General features: G+C 42.8%; 2 protein-coding genes across 2 annotated transcripts; both read right to left on the bottom strand.

The window, feature by feature from the left end:
• Positions 1-3,807: 3,807 nt before the first annotated feature.
• On the bottom strand, positions 3,808-4,847 carry OR6Z9 (olfactory receptor family 6 subfamily Z member 9). Its single transcript, XM_010815676.2, has one exon. It carries the CDS (start codon positions 4,845-4,847, stop codon positions 3,873-3,875), a length of 975 nt encoding a protein of 324 aa, XP_010813978.1. The 3' UTR covers positions 3,808-3,872.
• Positions 4,848-16,848: 12,001 nt separating this feature from the next.
• Positions 16,849-17,860, bottom strand: LOC617592 (olfactory receptor 6Z7). The gene has a single exon (XM_002695477.5). It carries the CDS (start codon positions 17,858-17,860, stop codon positions 16,922-16,924), a length of 939 nt encoding a protein of 312 aa, XP_002695523.1. The 3' UTR covers positions 16,849-16,921.
• Between the last annotated feature and the right edge of the window lie 301 nt (positions 17,861-18,161).

Raw genomic sequence — 18,161 nt, 5'->3', positions numbered from 1 at the left:
TGCTGTAAACATTTTTATACCACCCTTTCTGTGGAAACACATTTTCTTTTCTCTTGGGTATATGCCTAGGAGTGGAATTGCCGGGCTGTATACTAATGCTAGGGGCTTCCCAGCTGGTGCAAATGGTAAAGAACCTGCCTGCCAATGCAGGAAACATAAGAGATGTGGGTTCGATCCCTGGGGCAAGAAGATCTCCTAGAGAAGGAAATGGCAACCCACTCCAGTATTCTTGCCTGGGAAATCCCATGGACAGAGGAGCCTGGTGGGCTACAGTCCATAGGATCACAAAGATTCGAACACAAATGAAGTGACTTAGCACGCAGCACACACGCTAATGCTATATTTAACTTTTTAAAGAACTGTCAAGCTCTTTCAAAGTGACCGATGTTCTACTTTCAGAATACATGTATGTCAGGGTAAGCAGGGCAATTATAAATGGCAATTTATAGATTAGATCATGCAAATGACCAATGAATCTAATAAATCTCCTTAATACTCAGCAAACATGCTAGTTATGATGTTTACCATCACTGTATCAGATCAGGAAAGATTCAAGAGACTGTTAAGACCTAAAGCTGAGTTGAGGTTGGGGTGTCCCTGGTGGCTCAGACGGTAAAGGATCTGCCTGCAGTGCAAGGGTTCGATCTCTGGATTGGAAAAATCCCCTGGAGAAGGGAATGACAACCCAATACAGTATTCTAACTTGGAGAATTCCATGGGATTCCAGAGGAGCCTGGGAGCCATGGGGGATCACAGAGTCAGACACGACTGAGCAACTAACAGCTGAGCTGGCTTTGAGACGTGCTAATTCCCTCTCATAGACTGCTGGTGGAGGCATAAATTGCTGAAACCCTCTTGGAGAACAAACTGGTATTTGAATTTTGCCTTTGACACTTTGACGCTGAATCTCCACTTCTGCAGATTTCTCACAGGAAGATTAAAACACTGATCTATAAAAATACACGTATGAGAATGATTCTGGTAGCATTCCAGGTTAACGTGCCAGGGATTAAGTGATTTGGTCTAGGACTGGCCACTCACATCATCCCACCCAGGCAGAAAGAGCCTGGAGGACAGAGGGCTGGAAATCTTGGCAAACAGAATCCAAGGCTATTCAAAATCTAGAGCATGAAGATAAAAACGGTAACAGCCATGTCAAAGTGCATGTGCATTCAAAATTTGATAAATATTAGCAAATTGCTTTCCAGAAACAAGGCCTCAATCTACATACCCACAGCTGTCTGGGAGGGTAACTTGCCCCCACGTCCAACCAACACTGCGTTTTCTCAGAGGATTTCCTTTTAAGGTGCTGTGAGCATATTAAAAGATGTTCCGCTACCAGCTTTCATTCCACTACATTGGGTTTCATTTCTTTAGTAGACGTGGAGGTGGAACATTATTCCACAGTTTATTGGCCATTTCTGTTGCCTTTTGGGGGATGGACTATTGGGTAGTAGGCTGCAGTCCATGGGGTCGCTAAGAGTCAGACACAACTGAGCAACTTCACTTTCATGCACTAGAGAAGGAAATGGCAACCCACTCCAGTGTTCTTGCCTGGAGAATCCCAGGGACGGGGGAGCCTGGTGGGCTGCCGTCTTTGGGGTCGCACAGAGTCGGACACGACTGAAGCGACTTAGCAGCAGCAGCATTGGGTTATTTGTGCACAAACAGTCTAGAATGGGTGACAGTGTAGGTCAACTTTTCAAACATGTTTTCTTTAATGGCTGCACCAGGTCTTGGCTGCAGCATGTGGGATCTAGTTGCCTGACCAGGGTTTGAACCCACGCCGCCTACATCGGGAACATTGAGTCTTATCCACTGGAACACCAGAGAAGGCCCTGTAATAGGTCAGTTTCACCCATATCTTTCCCTTTCTTCTCCAGGATAAGTTCCCAAAGTAGAATTAATGAATGCAAGGCCATGCAGACCCTCAAGACTTTTTGTTATTTATTAGTAAACTGCCCTTCTAAAACACACCGACATTAACTCTCACAAACCGCACAAGAACATGGTCAGTTCTCTTGAGGCTCTGTCAGCATGAATTTTTATTACTTAAAATAAAAATAAAAATATGCTAATATGATGAGTAGGTCATTCTACAGAAGTTCATTCTTGGAATTTCTGTTTTCTCTCATAATATGCTTATTTTTTTCAATTATAAAGGTAATCCTAGAAAATTGCAAAATATTCAAATGTATAAAATAGAAAATACAAGTCCTCTGAGGCCTCTCGCCTAAAAACACGGCTAATAACTGATATACACCTTTTCGGATCCCTTTCTAGATATCCTCTAAGACCCTGTGTGAGTATTCAGTTGTGTCTGACTCTTTTGCAACCCCATGGACTGTAGCCCACCAGGCTCCTCTGTCCATGGGATTTCCCAGGCAAGAAAACTGGAGTGGGTTTCCAGTTCCTTCTGCAAGGGATCTTCCCAATCCAGGGATTGAACCCCCATCTCCTGTGCCTTCTGCATTGGTAGGCAGGCTCTTTACCACTGAGGCACTTGGAAAGCCCTTTTTCTAGGCATTATTGTTTTGTTCAGCTAAGTTGTATCTGACTCTGTGACCCCAGGGACTGTAGCACACCAGGCTTCCCTGTCCTTCACCATGTCCCAGAGTTTGCTCAAACTCATGTCCACTGAGTCAGTGATGCCATTCAGCCATCTCACCCTCTGCCACCCCCTTCTCCTCCTGCCTTCACTCTTTCCCCACATCAGGGTCTTTTCCAGTGAGTCCACACTTCGAATCAGGTGGCCAAAGTATTGGAGCTTCAGCTTCAGCATCAGTCCTTTCAGTGAATATTCAGGACTGATTTCCTTTAGGATGGACTAGTTGGATCTCCTTGCAGTCCAAGTGACTCTCAAGAGTCTTCTCCAACACCACATTTCAAAAGCATCAATTCTTTCACACTCAGCCTTCTTTATGGTCCAACTTTCTAGGCAAAATATTAACTTAAATAACTACTACAATTAGTCTATTTATTATTATTGTTTTACAAATCTTTGACATATTTTTATATTGCTTCTTTCATGTTTAACTCAACAACATATCATCTCTCCATGACAGTATCTAGTTTAATCTCTTTAATGAATACATGTGATTTCACACTGTATATATAACATAATTGGCTTCCATGGTAGCTCAGCTGGTAAAGAATCTGCCTGCAATGCAGAAGACCCTGGTTCAATTCCTGGGTCAGGAAGATCCCCTGGAGAAGGGATAGGCTACCCACTCCAGTATTCATGGGCTTTCCTGGGGGCTCAAATGGTAAAGAATCCACCTGCAATGTGGGAGACCTGGATTCGATCCCTAGATTGGGAAGATCCCCTGGAGGCATGGCAACCTGCTCCAGTATTACTGTCTGAAGAAGTCCCATGGACAGAGGAGCCTGGCAGGCTACAGTCCATGGGATCACAAAGAGTTGGACATGAATGAGCGACTAAACACGGCACAGCACAACATATAACGTAACATTTAAATAATTTCATGTTGGTGGGCATTTGCAGTATTTGCAAAAATTTTCAATAAAATAATGTTTATTCCAAATTTCACAATGTAACAATAAAAACTTGTACTTAAGTTTAAATATTACATTATCTTTTTTCAGTGGGCAAGGAGTAAATTTCCATTTCTTGGATTACTGGAAAGGACGCACATTTGGGGGGTAGGTTATCAGCCACCTACGTGTTTCCTTCAAGAATCTGCTTGTTCATGATGATTTTCATTTTGTTTTTCTCTCAAGTTTTCATATGTTTCTCCTTTATTTAAAGAATCCTTTGTATGCTATATTGCAAATACTTCCCTCTGGGTTTCTATTTGGCTTTGGAAGTTGCGTGTGTGTGTGTGTCTGTTTTGGCCGTGAAAGTTTTAAAGTCAGGAGCGGGAGATGTCAGTTCTCACTGAGGAGCCCTTGCAGGGGTGGAAGGTTCTCCGCAGGGCCGCGTGGACCTCCCTGTTCCTAAGGCAGTAGACCACCGGGCTGCAGGCAGGCGTGACCACCGTGTAGATGACTGACAGCAGCTTGTGGAGGTCAGTGGACTCGACGCGGCTGGGGCAGGAATACATGAAGAGGGCTACTGAGTAGAAGATGCCCACCACCACCAGGTGGGAGGCGCAGGTGGAGAAGGCCTTGCGCCGGGCGGTGGCCGAAGGCATGCGGAGCACCGCCACCCCGATGGCCGAGTAGGAGGCCAGGGCGACCAGCAGGGTCCCACAGAAGGTGACGATGGCCGAGAGGAAATCCACCAGCTCGGTCAGGGCCACGTGGGTGCAGGACAGGTTGAGCAGCGGGCAGACGTCACAGAAGAAGTGGTTGAGGACGTTGGGGCTGCAGTAGGACAGGCTGGCGATGCACGCTGTCTTGGCCACCGAGACCAGCAGCCCACCAAGCCATGAAGTCCCGGCCAAGCCCAGGCAGACCTGGGGCCGCATGAGCAGCGGGTAGCGCAGTGGGTGGCAGATGGCCACGTAGCGGTCACAGGCCATGGAGGCCAGGAGGGTACACTTGGTGCTAATGAGGGAGATGAATAAAAAAAGCTGAATCAGGCAGGCTGTGAAGGGCACGTGGTAGGGTCCCGTCCACAGCCCCGCGAGCAGGCTGGGCATGGTCACTGACACGTAGCACATCTCCAGGCAGCTCAGATTGCCCAGGAAGAAGTACATGGGCTTGTGGAGCTCGGTGTGGCTGCAGACGAGGAAGATGATGAGGGCGTTCTCCAGGAGGGTCAGCAGGTAGAGGGGCAGGAAGACGGCAAGCACCACAACCCTCACGCCTTGCCTGGCAGACAGACCCAGCAGGATAAACTCTTGCACTCCAGACATATTGCCCAAGTACAGAGCCCTCTCCATCTAAGTAAGGAAGAAACAGGCTTTTAGAGGCCATAATCCATCAGAAATAAATTGGCCAGCAAGGAAGAGCACATGCAGTTAGGGGCTGTTGAGACAAAGCTGCTTTGCTGTAGCCTGACCATCGTCAGGAGCACAGCAAGGAGCAATTGGGAAACCGCAAAACTGGAAACAGGAAGCTTAACACTGTACTTGCTACATCTGTAATCATAGAGAAGACACTCATCCTGAATGAGCCTGTATTATGGCATCTGTAAAGTGGAGGTCAAAGCTATGGAACCCACAAAATCTTTGGTCCTTACGGATATTAAACATGAAAATAGATGAGAAAGTGCTTTTTAAAGCAAGGCACAATTATTCCTTTACATTTGATGACCTTAAGTGGTGTTTTCTGGATTGGATTTCTTTCTTTTTGTTTTGAAAAATGTGCCAGGACCCCAGAAGTTGTCTGCAGTTTTCAGTAAAGGAAGACTCACAACTCCTTAATGTGAGACACTTCCTTCTCTAAACTGGGTTGGATTTCTAGAGGAAATTTGCCACTGTTTATTAGAGAGAAGGCCCAGCAGTAATGGTTTCTTTTTTTAAAAAAGGACCCATGAGATGGACTTCCCTGGTGGGCAAGTGGTTAAGAATACGCCTGCCGATGCAGGCGTGTTTGATCCCTGGTCTGGGAAGATTCCACACGCCCCCAGGCACCTAAGCCTACAGGCTGCAATGGCTGAAGCCTGCATGCCCTAGAGCGTGTGCGCTGCAACTCAAGAAACCACCGCAATGAGAAGCCCGTGCCCTGCAACTAGAGCGTGGCTCGCCACAACTAGAGAAAAGCCCACGGAGCAACAAAGAAAGGCTCAGAGCAGCCAAACATGAATTAAAAAAAAAAAAAAAAACCAATGATAAGTTTTTTCCCTGAATACTTCTAAAGATGATCCCTTCCAGAAAGAGAGTGTCTTTTATTCTAAGGAAAGAAGCTAAATACGTATGCTGAGAATCTCTTAGGCACTCCCGCACTGTGTGGCATTTCTTTGAACACATGGAGCTCAATGGACTTTCATGACCCTTCAAAAACAGGCATCATTCTACCAATTCATGTACATAACTGAAAGTCATAAGCAGTAAGTAACTTGCGCAAGAGGATGGAGTTATAGAAATAAGGGATCTTTGCCTCTACCATTAATGTTAGGAATTCACTTGGAGTTTTAGGTGACTGAGATATAGAGACGGTGTTATTTGGACTCATTTCTGACTTATCACTTATCATACATTTGAAAAAAGTGTGAAAGTGTTAGTCACTCAGTTGTGTCTGACTCTTTGCTGCTGCATGGACTGCAGCCCGCCAGCCTCCTCTGTCAATGGAATTTTCCAGGCAAGAATACTGGAGGGGGTGCCATTCCCTCTGCCAGGGGATTTTCCTGACCCAGGAATCAAACCCAGGTCTCCTGCATTGCAGGCGGATTCTTTACCATCTGAGCCACCAGGGAAGCCCTAGTCTATGTATTCAGGAGCAAATATTTATTAAGTGTATACTACACATGAGGTGCATGAAATCAACCAGCAAGTGTGTTCAAATTCTCATTCTAGGCAGTGAGGAATAGAGGAGGCCGACAGAAGACAAATACAGAGTTTCAGCAGGTCAGTGCTAAGAAGAGAGCAAAGCAGGACAGTCCGCAAGGTCTGAAGGAGGTTCTTTTAGGACAGGCAGTCGGAGCAAACTTCTTTGAGGTGGGTAGAGACGTTTGAGCTTGTTTTTGACTAATGGGAAGGGATGAGTGAGCACTGAGCTGGCAGAAGAGTATTCTAAGTGGAACGAGAAAAGGCAATTGCCAAAAGCTTAAGTCAGGAAGGAGTTTAGTGTCTTCAAGGAAAAAAAGAAAAGCCAGTGTAGCTGAAAGATAGAGAAGTAAGAGGAAGGGGAGGAAATCAGATTTCTTCCATCTATATGAGCAAAACCTACTTCTCTGTAGTTTCATCTCTCCCCAACACTTTCTAAGCGACTCGTAGTGTTCCCATGTCTGTGTTAAACGCTCCCAGTGAGGAACTTCCTGGTGGTCCAGTGGTTAAGGCGTCTCCTTCCAATGCAAGGGAAGTGGGTTCGATCACTGGCCGGGGAGGTAAGATCCCACACGCCTCACAGCCAAAAAAACCAAAACCTGAAACAGAAGCAGTATTGTAACACATTCCATAAAGGCTTTAAAATGGTCCCCATCAAAAAAAAAAAAAACCTTTAAAAAATTCCCAGTGAAAATTGTTTCCGAGGTAATCAGAATAGTAGACTGGAATAAAACCCTGAAACACACTAAACATACATATAAACTTGATTGATGACATAACTTTATTGAAGATAAGTGAGGAAAAGGATGTACTTGGCAAGAAATGGTTCTCAAACAATTAGTGTACCCATGGAAACTCAACTGGCACTGTGTGACAGCCTAGGGGGTGGGATGGGCTGGGAGGAAGGTTCGGGAGGAAGGGGGCATACATGTGCCCATGGCTGATTGGTGCTGGTGAGCAGTACAAACCAACACAGCACTGTAAGCAATTCACCTTCAATTAAAATAAACACGTTTTTAAAAAAAGAAAAATAAAGAGATGGGAACCCTGCATCACACAACACACGTAGATAATCAGTTTCAGGTGAGCTAAAAAGCACACATGTGAAGTGCGAGGCTGTGAGATCTTAGAAGACAATGCAGAAGCTTGCCTTTATGACATTGTGTGATAGTCACTCAGTCATGTCCAGCTCTTTGCGACCCCATGAACTGTAACCCACCAGGCTCCTCTGTCCATGGGATTCTCCAGGCAAGAATACTGGAGTGGGTTGCCATTCCCTTCTCCAGGGGATCTTCCCAACCCAGGGATCGAACCCTGGTCTCCTGCATCACAGGTAGAGTCTTTACCGTTTGAGCTACAAGGAGATCTCTTTTATGACACTGGGGGTTTAGACTACAATAAGAAGACAGGAAAAAACCTCACACTTTAAAATTTTTAAAATTAGCAGCATTGAAAAATTCTGAACACCACAGATCATTAGAGGAAAATTCACATGCTGGAAAAAACATACTTGCAGTGTACGTAAGTGAGAAGGAAATGCCAGCTCACTCCAGTGTTCCTGCCTGGAGAATCCCACGGACAGAGAAGCCTGGTGGGCTACAGTCCATGGGTTGCAAAAAGTTGGACACGACTGAGTGACTGATACCTTCACCTTCATGTAAAAGTTAGGAGGGATTCTTGTGTAGAGTATACAGAGAAATTGGTCAGTTAATATGCAAAAAAGTTTTTTAGCAGAAAATTGGGCAAAAGTTCTGAATGTATACCTCACCAAAAAATATTAGTCACTCAAAACCTGATTAGGAACCAAAGACACAGAAATTAAAACCAAAATTATGTACCACTTCATACCTGTGGAATTGGGAAAACTATAAACTTCTGAAAATATTAAGATTAACAATGAAAACTTTCATACACTGCCTCTGGGAGTCTGAATTGGTTTGATAACTTCAGAAAACAATTTGTCATTATCAAGTAGGTGTTAAGACATGACTATGCCCCAGAAACTGTTTCCAAGCATATATATATTTCCAGAGTAATGTTCATAGCAACACAATTTTACTAGCAAAAAAGAGAATGTAAACATTCCAAGTATCCAATAATAGAACTGAAAAGTGAATTGTGATCTTTTTCTATAAAGGAGTGCATGCGTGCTAAGTCACTTCAGTCGTGTCTGACTCTTTGCGACCCCGTGGACTGTACCCTGCCAGGCTCCTCTGTCCATGGGATTTTCCAGGCAAGGACAGTGGAGTGGGTTGCCCTCCTCCAGGGGATCTTCCCGGCCCAGGGCTTGAACCCGTATCTCTTTATGTGTCTTGCATTGGCAGGCAGGTTCTTTACCACTAGCGTCACCTGGGAAGCCCCTATAAAGGAGCATGATGTTAGATGTGCTTCTGATTCCCTGAGTACAAGGGACTCACTGCTTTGTTATTTTTATACTGTACTCCTGGGTTGCGTATTTTCTTTTGCATCTACTCACTATTTATACAAAAGTCATGCATAAAAAAGACCTTCTACATGTGTTAAAATTCATGTAACTATACACCAAAATATCAGTTTTATGTATGTTAATTTTTTATTGGCGCATAATGGCTTTACAATGTTGTGTTAGTTTCTGCTGTACCACAGTGTGAATCAGTGGTAAGTGTACACATATCCCTCCCTCCTGAGCCTCCCTCCCCACCCCCGTCCCACCCACCTCCCTGTCATACAGCGACTGCTGCCAGCTACCTACTTTACAGCGCCTTCAGTGCTCCTCTCAGTTCTTCCCACCCTCTCCTTGCCCGGCTATGTCCACAAATCTGCTCTCTGTGTCTGTGTCCTCATTGCTGCCTGCAGATAGGTTCATCAGCCTTCTTTCTAGATTCCATATATACGCCTTAATATACGATATTTGTCTTTCTAATTTTGACTAACTGTAAGGTTCTTAATCTCTCCAAGCCTCATTTACCTATTGCTACTGCTGTTCAGTTGCTCAGGCGTGTCCGACTCTTTTGACCCCATGGACTGTAGCCGGCCAGGCTCCTCTGTCCATGGATTTCTCAAACAAGAATACTGGAGTGGGTTGCCATTCCCTTCTCCAGGGGAGCCTCCCGACCTAGGAACTGAACCCAGGTCTCCTGCATTGCAGGTGGATTCTTTACCACTGAGCCACCTGGGAAGCCCCCAACTTATCTATTACTTAGGATAATAATACTTGCATCAGGAATAAAAAAGATAGTGTATGATGATAGCTTTCATTTATTACCTATCTTTGCATGAAGGAATTTAGGTGCAGCATAATCTAGTGTTTTTACCATGGCCCACAATAAGAAATACATTTCACATTGTGAAACTCAAGTCAAAATCACAAACACAGACAGAGAGAAAGGGAGGGAAATTTAACAACAAACACTTACCCTTACTCTGAGTCCTCTAAAGATTTTCTCTTGTGTTCTGTGCCGTGTGATTTTTATTGCTAGTGTCAACCTAATACACTTATTTTATGAGCCTCAGTAAATATACTGTTGTTCAGGTTAACAGAAGGGCTTTGGAATTAGAATCCGGGTGTAGCCCGGGCTCTCTCTGACTTAAGCTCTCTCTGACAAAAGCTCTGAGCCTCATGTCTTTATCTTCAGTACGGGATAATAACCCTGACTCCTTCAGGTTGCCGTGAGGATTAAGTCCAAAATAGTCTCTGAGGCACCCAGCCAGTGTCTTGCACCCCAAAGAAATCTTGTTAAGAGGAAAGACTTTTTTTTCTGGTAGCAGGCTACCCTCCATGGGACCTCAAAGAGTTGGACACAACTTGGCCGCTGCTGTTGCTGTTATTGTTGTTGAGTCACGAGGTCATGTCCCACTCTTTGTGACCCCCTGGACTGTAGCCCCCCAGGCTCCTTGGTCCATGGGACTTCCTAGGCAAGGATGCTGGAGTGGGTTGCCATTTCTTTCTCCAGGGGATCTTCCCAACCCTGGGATCCAACCACGTCTCCTGCACTGGCAGGCAGATTCTTTACCTCTGAGCCACCTGGGAAGCCTCTATGCCTCTGACTCCCTGCCAAGTAGGTCTACTATCCATCCTGGGATGAAGGGTGCATATTTGGAGGAAGTACTATCAATTTATTGTTTTTTTTATTATTTTTATTTTCCCCTTTTCTGCAATCAAATAAAATAGACTCAGAAGTAGTGTGTTCATAATTCTAGCAGAGCATTTTTTCGTGAGTGGTAAGACCATCAGTCCACATTATGCTGCAGTCGATAAGCAAGAATTGCTTTTATTAGAGGATAATTGCTTTACAGTGTTGCGGTGGTCTTGCAGGACATCACGCAGAATCAGTCACAATTTTGTATATATATATATATATATATATCCTCTCCCTCTTAAGCCTCTCTACTGCCCAAGAAATATTTTTGACAGGACTTCCCTGGTCCAGTGACTAAGACTCCAAGCTTCCAACAAAGGGGGCAGGGGTTTGTTCCCCAGTTGGGGAACTAACATGCATTGCAGCCAAGAAAACCCAAATCATAAAACAGAAGCGATATTGCATCAGATTCAGTAAGCACTTTAAAATGGTCCACATTAAAAAAATCTTTAAATAAATATTTGTATAGTTTCCAGTTGCTGCGGGTACAAACCCTGTGGTCTGAAGAAGTCATATACAAACAAGTGTATACTCTGGACTCCATTTATTTTTTTACTTAAAAAATTATTTATTTTAATTGAAGGTTAATTACTTACCTCCAGTGGTTTTGCCATACATTGACATGAACCAGCCACAGGTGTACATGTGTCCCCCATCATGAACCCCCCTCCCACCTCCTTCCCTATCTCATCCCTCAGGGTCATCCCAGTGCACCAGCCCTGAGCACCCTGTCTCATGCATCGAACTTGGTGATCTATTTCTAATATGGTAATATACATGTTTCAATGCTATTCTCTCAAATCATCCCACCCTCGCCTTCTCCCAGAGTCCAAAACTCTGTTCTTTACATCTATGTCTCTTTTGCTATCTCGCATATAGGGTCATCAATGCCATCTTTCTAAATTCTATATATATGCATTAGTATACTGTATTGGTGTTTTTCTTTCTGACTTACTTCACTCTGTATAATAGGCTCCAGTTTCATCCACCTCATTAGAACTGATTCAAATGTGTTCTTTTTAATGGCTGAGTAATATTCCATTGTGTATATGTACTACAGCTTTCTCATCCATTCGTCTGCCAGTGGACATCTAAGTTGCTTCCATGTCCTAGCTATTGTAAACAGCGCTGCAATGAACACTGGGGTACACGTGTCTCTTTCAATTCTGCTTTGCTTGGTGTGTATGCCCAGCAGTGGGATTGCTGGGTCATAAGGCAGTTCTATTTCCAGTTTTTAAAGGAATCTCCACACTATTCTCCATAGTGGCTATACTAGTTTGCATTCCCACCAACAGTGTAAGAGGGTTCCATTTTCTCCACTCCATCTTCAGCATTTATTGTTTGTAGACTCTTTGATAGCAGACATTCTGACCAGCATGACATGGTACCTCACTGTGGTTTTAATTTGCATTTCTCTGATAATGAGTGATGTTGAGCATCTTTTCATGTGTTTGTTAGCCATCTGTATGTCTTCTTTGGAGAAATGTCTGTTTAGTTCTTTGGCCCATTTTTTGATTGGGTCATTTATTTTTCTGGAATTGAGCTGCATGAGCTGCTTGTATATTTTTGAGATTAATTCTTTGTCAGTTGCTTTGTTTGCTATTATTTTCTCCCATTCTGAAGGCTGTCTTTTCACCTTGATTATAGTTTCCTTTGTTGTGCAAAAGCTTTTAAGTTTAAGTAGGTCCCATTTATTTTTGCTTTTATTTCCATTACTCTGGGAGGTGGGCATAGAGGATCCTGCTGTGATTTATGTCGGAGAGGGTTTTGCCTGTGTTTTCCTCTATGAGTTTTACAGTTTCTTGTCTTACATTTAGATCTTTAGTCCATTTTGAGTTTACTTTTGTGTATGGTGTTAGAAAGTGTTCTAGTTTCATTCTTTCACAAGTGGTTGACCACTTTTCCCAGCACCACTTGTTAAAGAGATTGTCTTTTCTCCATTGTATATTCTCACCACCTTTGTCAAAGATAAGGTGTCCATAGGTGCATGAATTTATCTCTGGGCTTTCTATTTTGCTCCATTGATCTATACTTCTGTCTTTGTGCCAGTACCATACTGTCTTGATGATTGTAGCTTTGTAGTACAGTCTGAAGTCAGGCAGGTTGATTCCTCCAGTTCCATTCTTCTTTCTCAAGATTACTTTGGCTATTCAAGGTTTTTTGTATTTCCACACAAATTGTGAAATTATTTGTTCTAGTTATGTGAAAAATACCATTGGTGGCTTGATAGGGAGTTCATTGAATCTATAGATTGCTTGGGGTAGTATACTCATTTTCACTATATTGAATCTTCTGATTCATGAACACGGTATATTTCTCCATCTATTTCTGTCATCTTTGATTTCTTTCACCAGTGTTTTATAATTTTCTATGTATAGGTCTTTTGTTTTTTCAGTTAGATTTATTCCTAAGTATTTTATACTTTTTGTCACAATGGTGAATGGAATTATTTCCTTAATTTCTCTGTTTTCTCGTTATTAGTGTATAGGAATGCAAGGGATTTCTGTGTGTTAGTTTTATATCCTGCAAGTTTACTATATTCATTGATTAGCTCCAGTAATTTTCTGGTGGAGTCTTTAGGGTTTTCTATGCAGAGGATCATGTCATCTGCAAACAGTGAGTTTTACTTCTTCTTTCCCAATCTGGATTCATTTCTTTTTCTTCTCTGATTGCTGTGGCTAAAACTTCCAAAACTATGTTGAATAGTAGTGGTGAGAATGGGCACCCTTGTGTTGTTCCTGACTTTAGGGGAAATGCTTTCAGTTTTTCACCATTGAGGATAATGTTTGCTGTGGGTTTATCATATATGGCTTTTATTATGTTGAGGTATGTTCCTTCTATGCCTGCTTTCTGGAGGTTGCTTTTTTTTTTATCATAAATGGATGTTGAATTTTGTAAAAGGCTTTCTCTGCATCTATTGAGATAATCATATGGTTTTTATCTTTCAATTTATTAATGTTGTGTATCACATTGATTGATTTGTGAATATTGAAGAATCCTTGCATCCCTGGGATAAAGCCCACTTGGTCATGGTGTATGATCTTTTTAATGTGTTGTTGGATTCTGTTTGCTAGAATTTTGTTAAGGATTTTTGCATCTATGTTCATCAGTGATATTGGCCTATAGTTTTCCCTTTTTGTGGCATCTTTGTCTGGTTTTGGTATTAGGGTGTTAGTGGCCTCATAGAATGAGTTTGGAAGTTTACCTTCCTCTGCAATTTTCTGGAAGAGTTTGAGTAGGATAGGTGTTAGCTCTTCTCTAAATTTTTGGTAGAATTCACCTGTGAAGCCATCTGGTCCTGGGCTTTTGTTTGTTGGAAGATTTTTGATTACAGTTTCAATTTCCATGCTCATCATGGGTCTGTTAAGATTTTCTATTTCTTCCTGGTTCAGTTTTGGAAGGTTATACTTTTGTAAGAATTCGTCCATTTCTTCCAAGTTGTCCATTTTATTGGCATATAGTTGCTGATAGTAGTCTCTTATGATCCTTTGTATTTCTGTGTTGTCTGTTGTGATTTCTCCATTTTCATTTCTAATTTTCTTGATTTGATTCTTCTCCTTTTTTCTTGATGAGTCTGCCTAATGGTTTGTCTATTTTATTTATCTTCTCAAAGAACCAGCTTTTAGTTTTGTTGCTTTTTGATATAGTTTCCTTTGTTTCTTTTTCATTTATTTCTGCCCTAAATTTTATGATTTCTTTCCTTCTACTAACCCTGGGGTTCTTCGTTTCTTCTTTTTGTAGTTGCTTTAGGTGTAAAGTTAGGTTATTTATTTTATTTTTCTCTTATTTCATGAGTTAAGCTTGTATTGCTATAAACCTTCCCCTTAGCACTGCTTTTACTGAATCCCATAGGTTTTGGGTTGTTGTGTTTCCATTTTCATTTGTTTCTATGCATATTTTTATTTCATTTTTTATTTCTTCTGTGATTTGTTGGTTATTCAGAAGCATGTTGTTTAGCCTCCATATGTTTGTATTTTTAATAATCTTTTTCCTGTAACTGACATCTAATCTTACCACATTGTGATCAGAAAAGATGCTTGAAGTGATTTCAACTTTTTTAAATTTACCAAGGTTTTAAAATTTTATTTATTTATTTTAATTGGAGGCTAATTACAATATTGTAGTGGTTTTTGGCCTACATTGACATGAATCAGCCATGGGTGTACATGTGTCCCCCATCCTAAACCCTCTTCCCACCTCCCTCCTCATCCCATCCCTCAGGGTCATCCCAGTGCACCAGCCCTGAGCACCCTGTCTCATGCATCGAACCTGCATATTTCACATATGGTAATATACATGTTTCAATGCTATTCTCTCAAATAATCCCACCCTCGCCTTCTCCCACAGAGTCCAAAAGTCTGTTCTTTACATCTGTGTCTCTTCTGCTGTCTCGTATATAGGGTCACCATTACCATCTTTCTAAATTCCATATATATGTGTTAATATACTGTATTGGTGTTTTTCTTTCTGACTTACTTCACTCTGTATGATAGGCTCCAGTTTCATCCACCTCATTAGAACTGATTCAAATACATTCTTTTTAATAGCTGAGTAATATTCCATTGTGTATATGTACCACAGCTTTCTCATCCATTCATTTGCCAATGGACATCTAGGTTGCTTCCATGTCTGGACTCCATTTATATGAAATTCTAGCACAGGTAAGAACTAATTGATGATTAAAAAAAAAAAGCCAAAGTGATTACCTCTGACAGAACTAACAGAAAAGGGGCACAAGGGAACTTTGGGGGCAAAAAATGCCCTTTATATTGATGGAGGTGGTGATATACACATTTGTCAAAAAAAATATTGACTTGAACATTTAATATTTGTGCATATCACTGTACATAAATTTTATATACAGACAGCTGAAAACAAATATTAAGCACTAGTTAATAGAGTTGATTTTCAAAGAGGTATAGGTTAGAAGTCAGTTAATTCCTCTGCTCCAAACTGCAAAATAATATCCTTGTTCTTAGGAAATAAACACTAAAGCGTATATGAGTAAAAAGGCACAATGTCTCTAAACCATGTTCAAATCATTTTGAAAGAAATAAATGGAGGTGATGGGGAGAAAAAGGGGGTAAGCAAATGGAGGAATATACAATTTGTGACAGCACCACATCAAATATATTAGAGTGTTAAGCACCCTTGCAACTTTTCTGTAAGTCTGAAATTATATCAAAATAATGGTCAACAAAGAAAGAATGAAACTAACAAAACCCATAGTTGTTTGTCATGATTTTTATTTAGCATATGTATCTCAGCCATATTTGCACATCAAACATAAAAATCTATCTCCTGGGACTCCCTGGTAGTCCAGAGGTTGAGACTCTGTCTTCCAATGCAGTGGCCACAGGTTGGATCCCTGGTGAGGGGACTAAGGTCCCACCTACTGCAGAGTGTGGTCAAAAATTTTTTTTGAGAGAATATTAAAAATCTGTTTCTATTCATTTTATAGCCCAGTGTTCACTTCAGATGAATGCAGTATAATGTATTTTATCCATTCACTTTTGATGGACACTTAGGTTGTTTCTGTTTTTTTATTACAAAGATGTAAAGAATATCATTGTATGTATTATCTATTTCTACATGTCAGAACATACAGAAAGACTGGGGAGATATTTGTCAGTTTTCTAGGAATAAACTGATGGGGTTGTTAAACCTGCATTTCTCCCTTTACTAGTAAATTTAAGCATCTAGTCATGTGAGTTGCCAGTCAATGACAGCTCATCTTTGATGACCTGCTTTCTTGTGGACACTGCTCACTTTTCAAAGGGTAATTCAGAGTTTGCTATTGATTGCTATAATAATCAATCAATAGCAATCAGTATATATTGAAAAGTATATATTGATTGCTAATGTCTACTAGGTGGGAAATCTATTTCTCCAGCATTTTACTTGCCTTTGATATTATGGCATTTGGAATCATGAAACATTTAAATTAAAACACGTTGTTCTTCAGTCCCTAGATTTGTTGGACTCTCTGAGACCCCATGGACTATAGCCCCCCGGGTTCCTCTATCCTCCACTATCTTCCAGAGCTTGCTCAAATTCATGTACATTGAGTGGGTGATGCTAGCTATCCATCTCATCCTCTGGAACCCCCTTCTCCTTTTGCCTGCAATCTTTCCCAGCATCAGGGTCTTTTCCAGTGAGTCAACACTTTGCATCAGGTGGCCAAAGTATTAGAGCTTCAGCTTCAGTCCTTCCAATGAATATTCAGGTTTGATTTCCTTTAGGATGGACTAGTTGGATCTCCTTGCAGTGCAAGGGACTCTCAGATGATACCACTCTAAAGGCAAAAAGTGAGGAGGAACTAAAGAGCCTCTTGATGAGGGTGATACAGGAGAGTGAAAAAGTTGCCTTCATTCGGGACATGAGGAGGGGTCTAACTTCCCAAGGCCAGGATCAAGTCCAGCGGAGAGTTCTGAGCAGGGCTGCATGGACCTCCCTGTTCCGCAGGCAGTAGATGACCGGATTGCACATGGGCGTGGCCACCGTGTAGACGACGGACAGCAGCTTGTTGAGGTCCATGGATCTGATGCGGCTGGGGCGGCAGTAGATGAAGAGGGCTGCCAAGTAGAAGATGCCCACCACCACCAGGTGGGAGGCGCAGGTGGAGAAGGCCTTGTGCCGGGCGGCGGCCGAAGGCATGCGGAGCACCGTTACCCCGATGGCCGAGTAGGAGGCCAGGGAGACAAGCAGCGTCCCGCAGAAGATGACGATGGCGGAGAGGAAGTCCACCAGCTCGGTCAGGGCCACGTGGGTGCAGGACAGGTTGAGCAGCGGGGAGACGTCACAGAAGAAGTGGTTGAGGACGTTGGGGCCGCAGTAGGACAGGCTGGCGATGCACGCTGTCTTGGCCACCGAGACCAGCAGCCCACCAAGCCACGAAGTCCCGGCCAAGCCCAGGCAGACCTGGGGCCGCATGAGCAGCGGGTAGTGCAGTGGGCGGCAGATGGCCACGTAGCGGTCACAGGCCATGGAGGCCAGGAGGGTGCACTCTGTGCAGATGAGGACGATGAAGAAGAAGAGTTGGGTCATGCAGGCTGTGAAGGGCACATGGTAGGGTCCCATCCAAAGCCCCGCGAGCAGGCTGGGCATGGTCACCGACACGTAGCACATCTCCAGGCAGCTGAGGTTGCCCAGGAAGAAGTACATGGGCTTGTGGAGCTCGGTGTGGCTGCAGACGAGGAAGACGATGAGGGCGTTCTCCAGGAGGGTCAGCAGGTAGAGGGTCAGGAAGATGGCAAACAGGACTTCCCTTGTTTCTGGGCTTGTAGACAAGCCCAGCAAGATGAATTCCTGGACCCTCGTCATGTTGCCCAACTCCAGGGACCTCTCCATCTGCAGAGAGACAAAGTTTATCGACATCCTGATTCCTGCAAAGACACATAGTATACAATATTGGGAATATGTTCACAGTGTATTGGGAACTCAGACACTGGCAAACCCAAATTCTCTTGGAAATGGGCTGTTATGAAGAGAGATGCTGTAGATTTGTGAGCCAGAAAGCAGGCATAGAAGGAACATACCTCAACATAATAAAAGCCATATATGATAAACCCACAGCAAACATTATCCTGAATGGTGAAAAACTGAAAGCATTTCCCCTAAAGTCAGGAACAACACAAAGGTGCCCATTCTC

The sequence above is a fragment of the Bos taurus genome, chromosome 18 (assembly GCF_002263795.3).
Source record: "Bos taurus isolate L1 Dominette 01449 registration number 42190680 breed Hereford chromosome 18, ARS-UCD2.0, whole genome shotgun sequence".
Taxonomy (NCBI): Eukaryota; Metazoa; Chordata; class Mammalia; order Artiodactyla; family Bovidae; genus Bos; species Bos taurus.
The sequence above is the reverse complement of the archived record's forward strand: the minus strand, read 5'-3'. Positions and strand labels throughout refer to the sequence as shown.

Coding starts and splice junctions, on each gene's coding strand:
- OR6Z9 (XM_010815676.2), bottom strand. CDS start 4,847: ATGGAGAGGGCTCTGTACTTGGGCAATATGTCTGGAGTGCAAGAGTTT.
- LOC617592 (XM_002695477.5), bottom strand. CDS start 17,860: ATGGAGAGGTCCCTGGAGTTGGGCAACATGACGAGGGTCCAGGAATTC.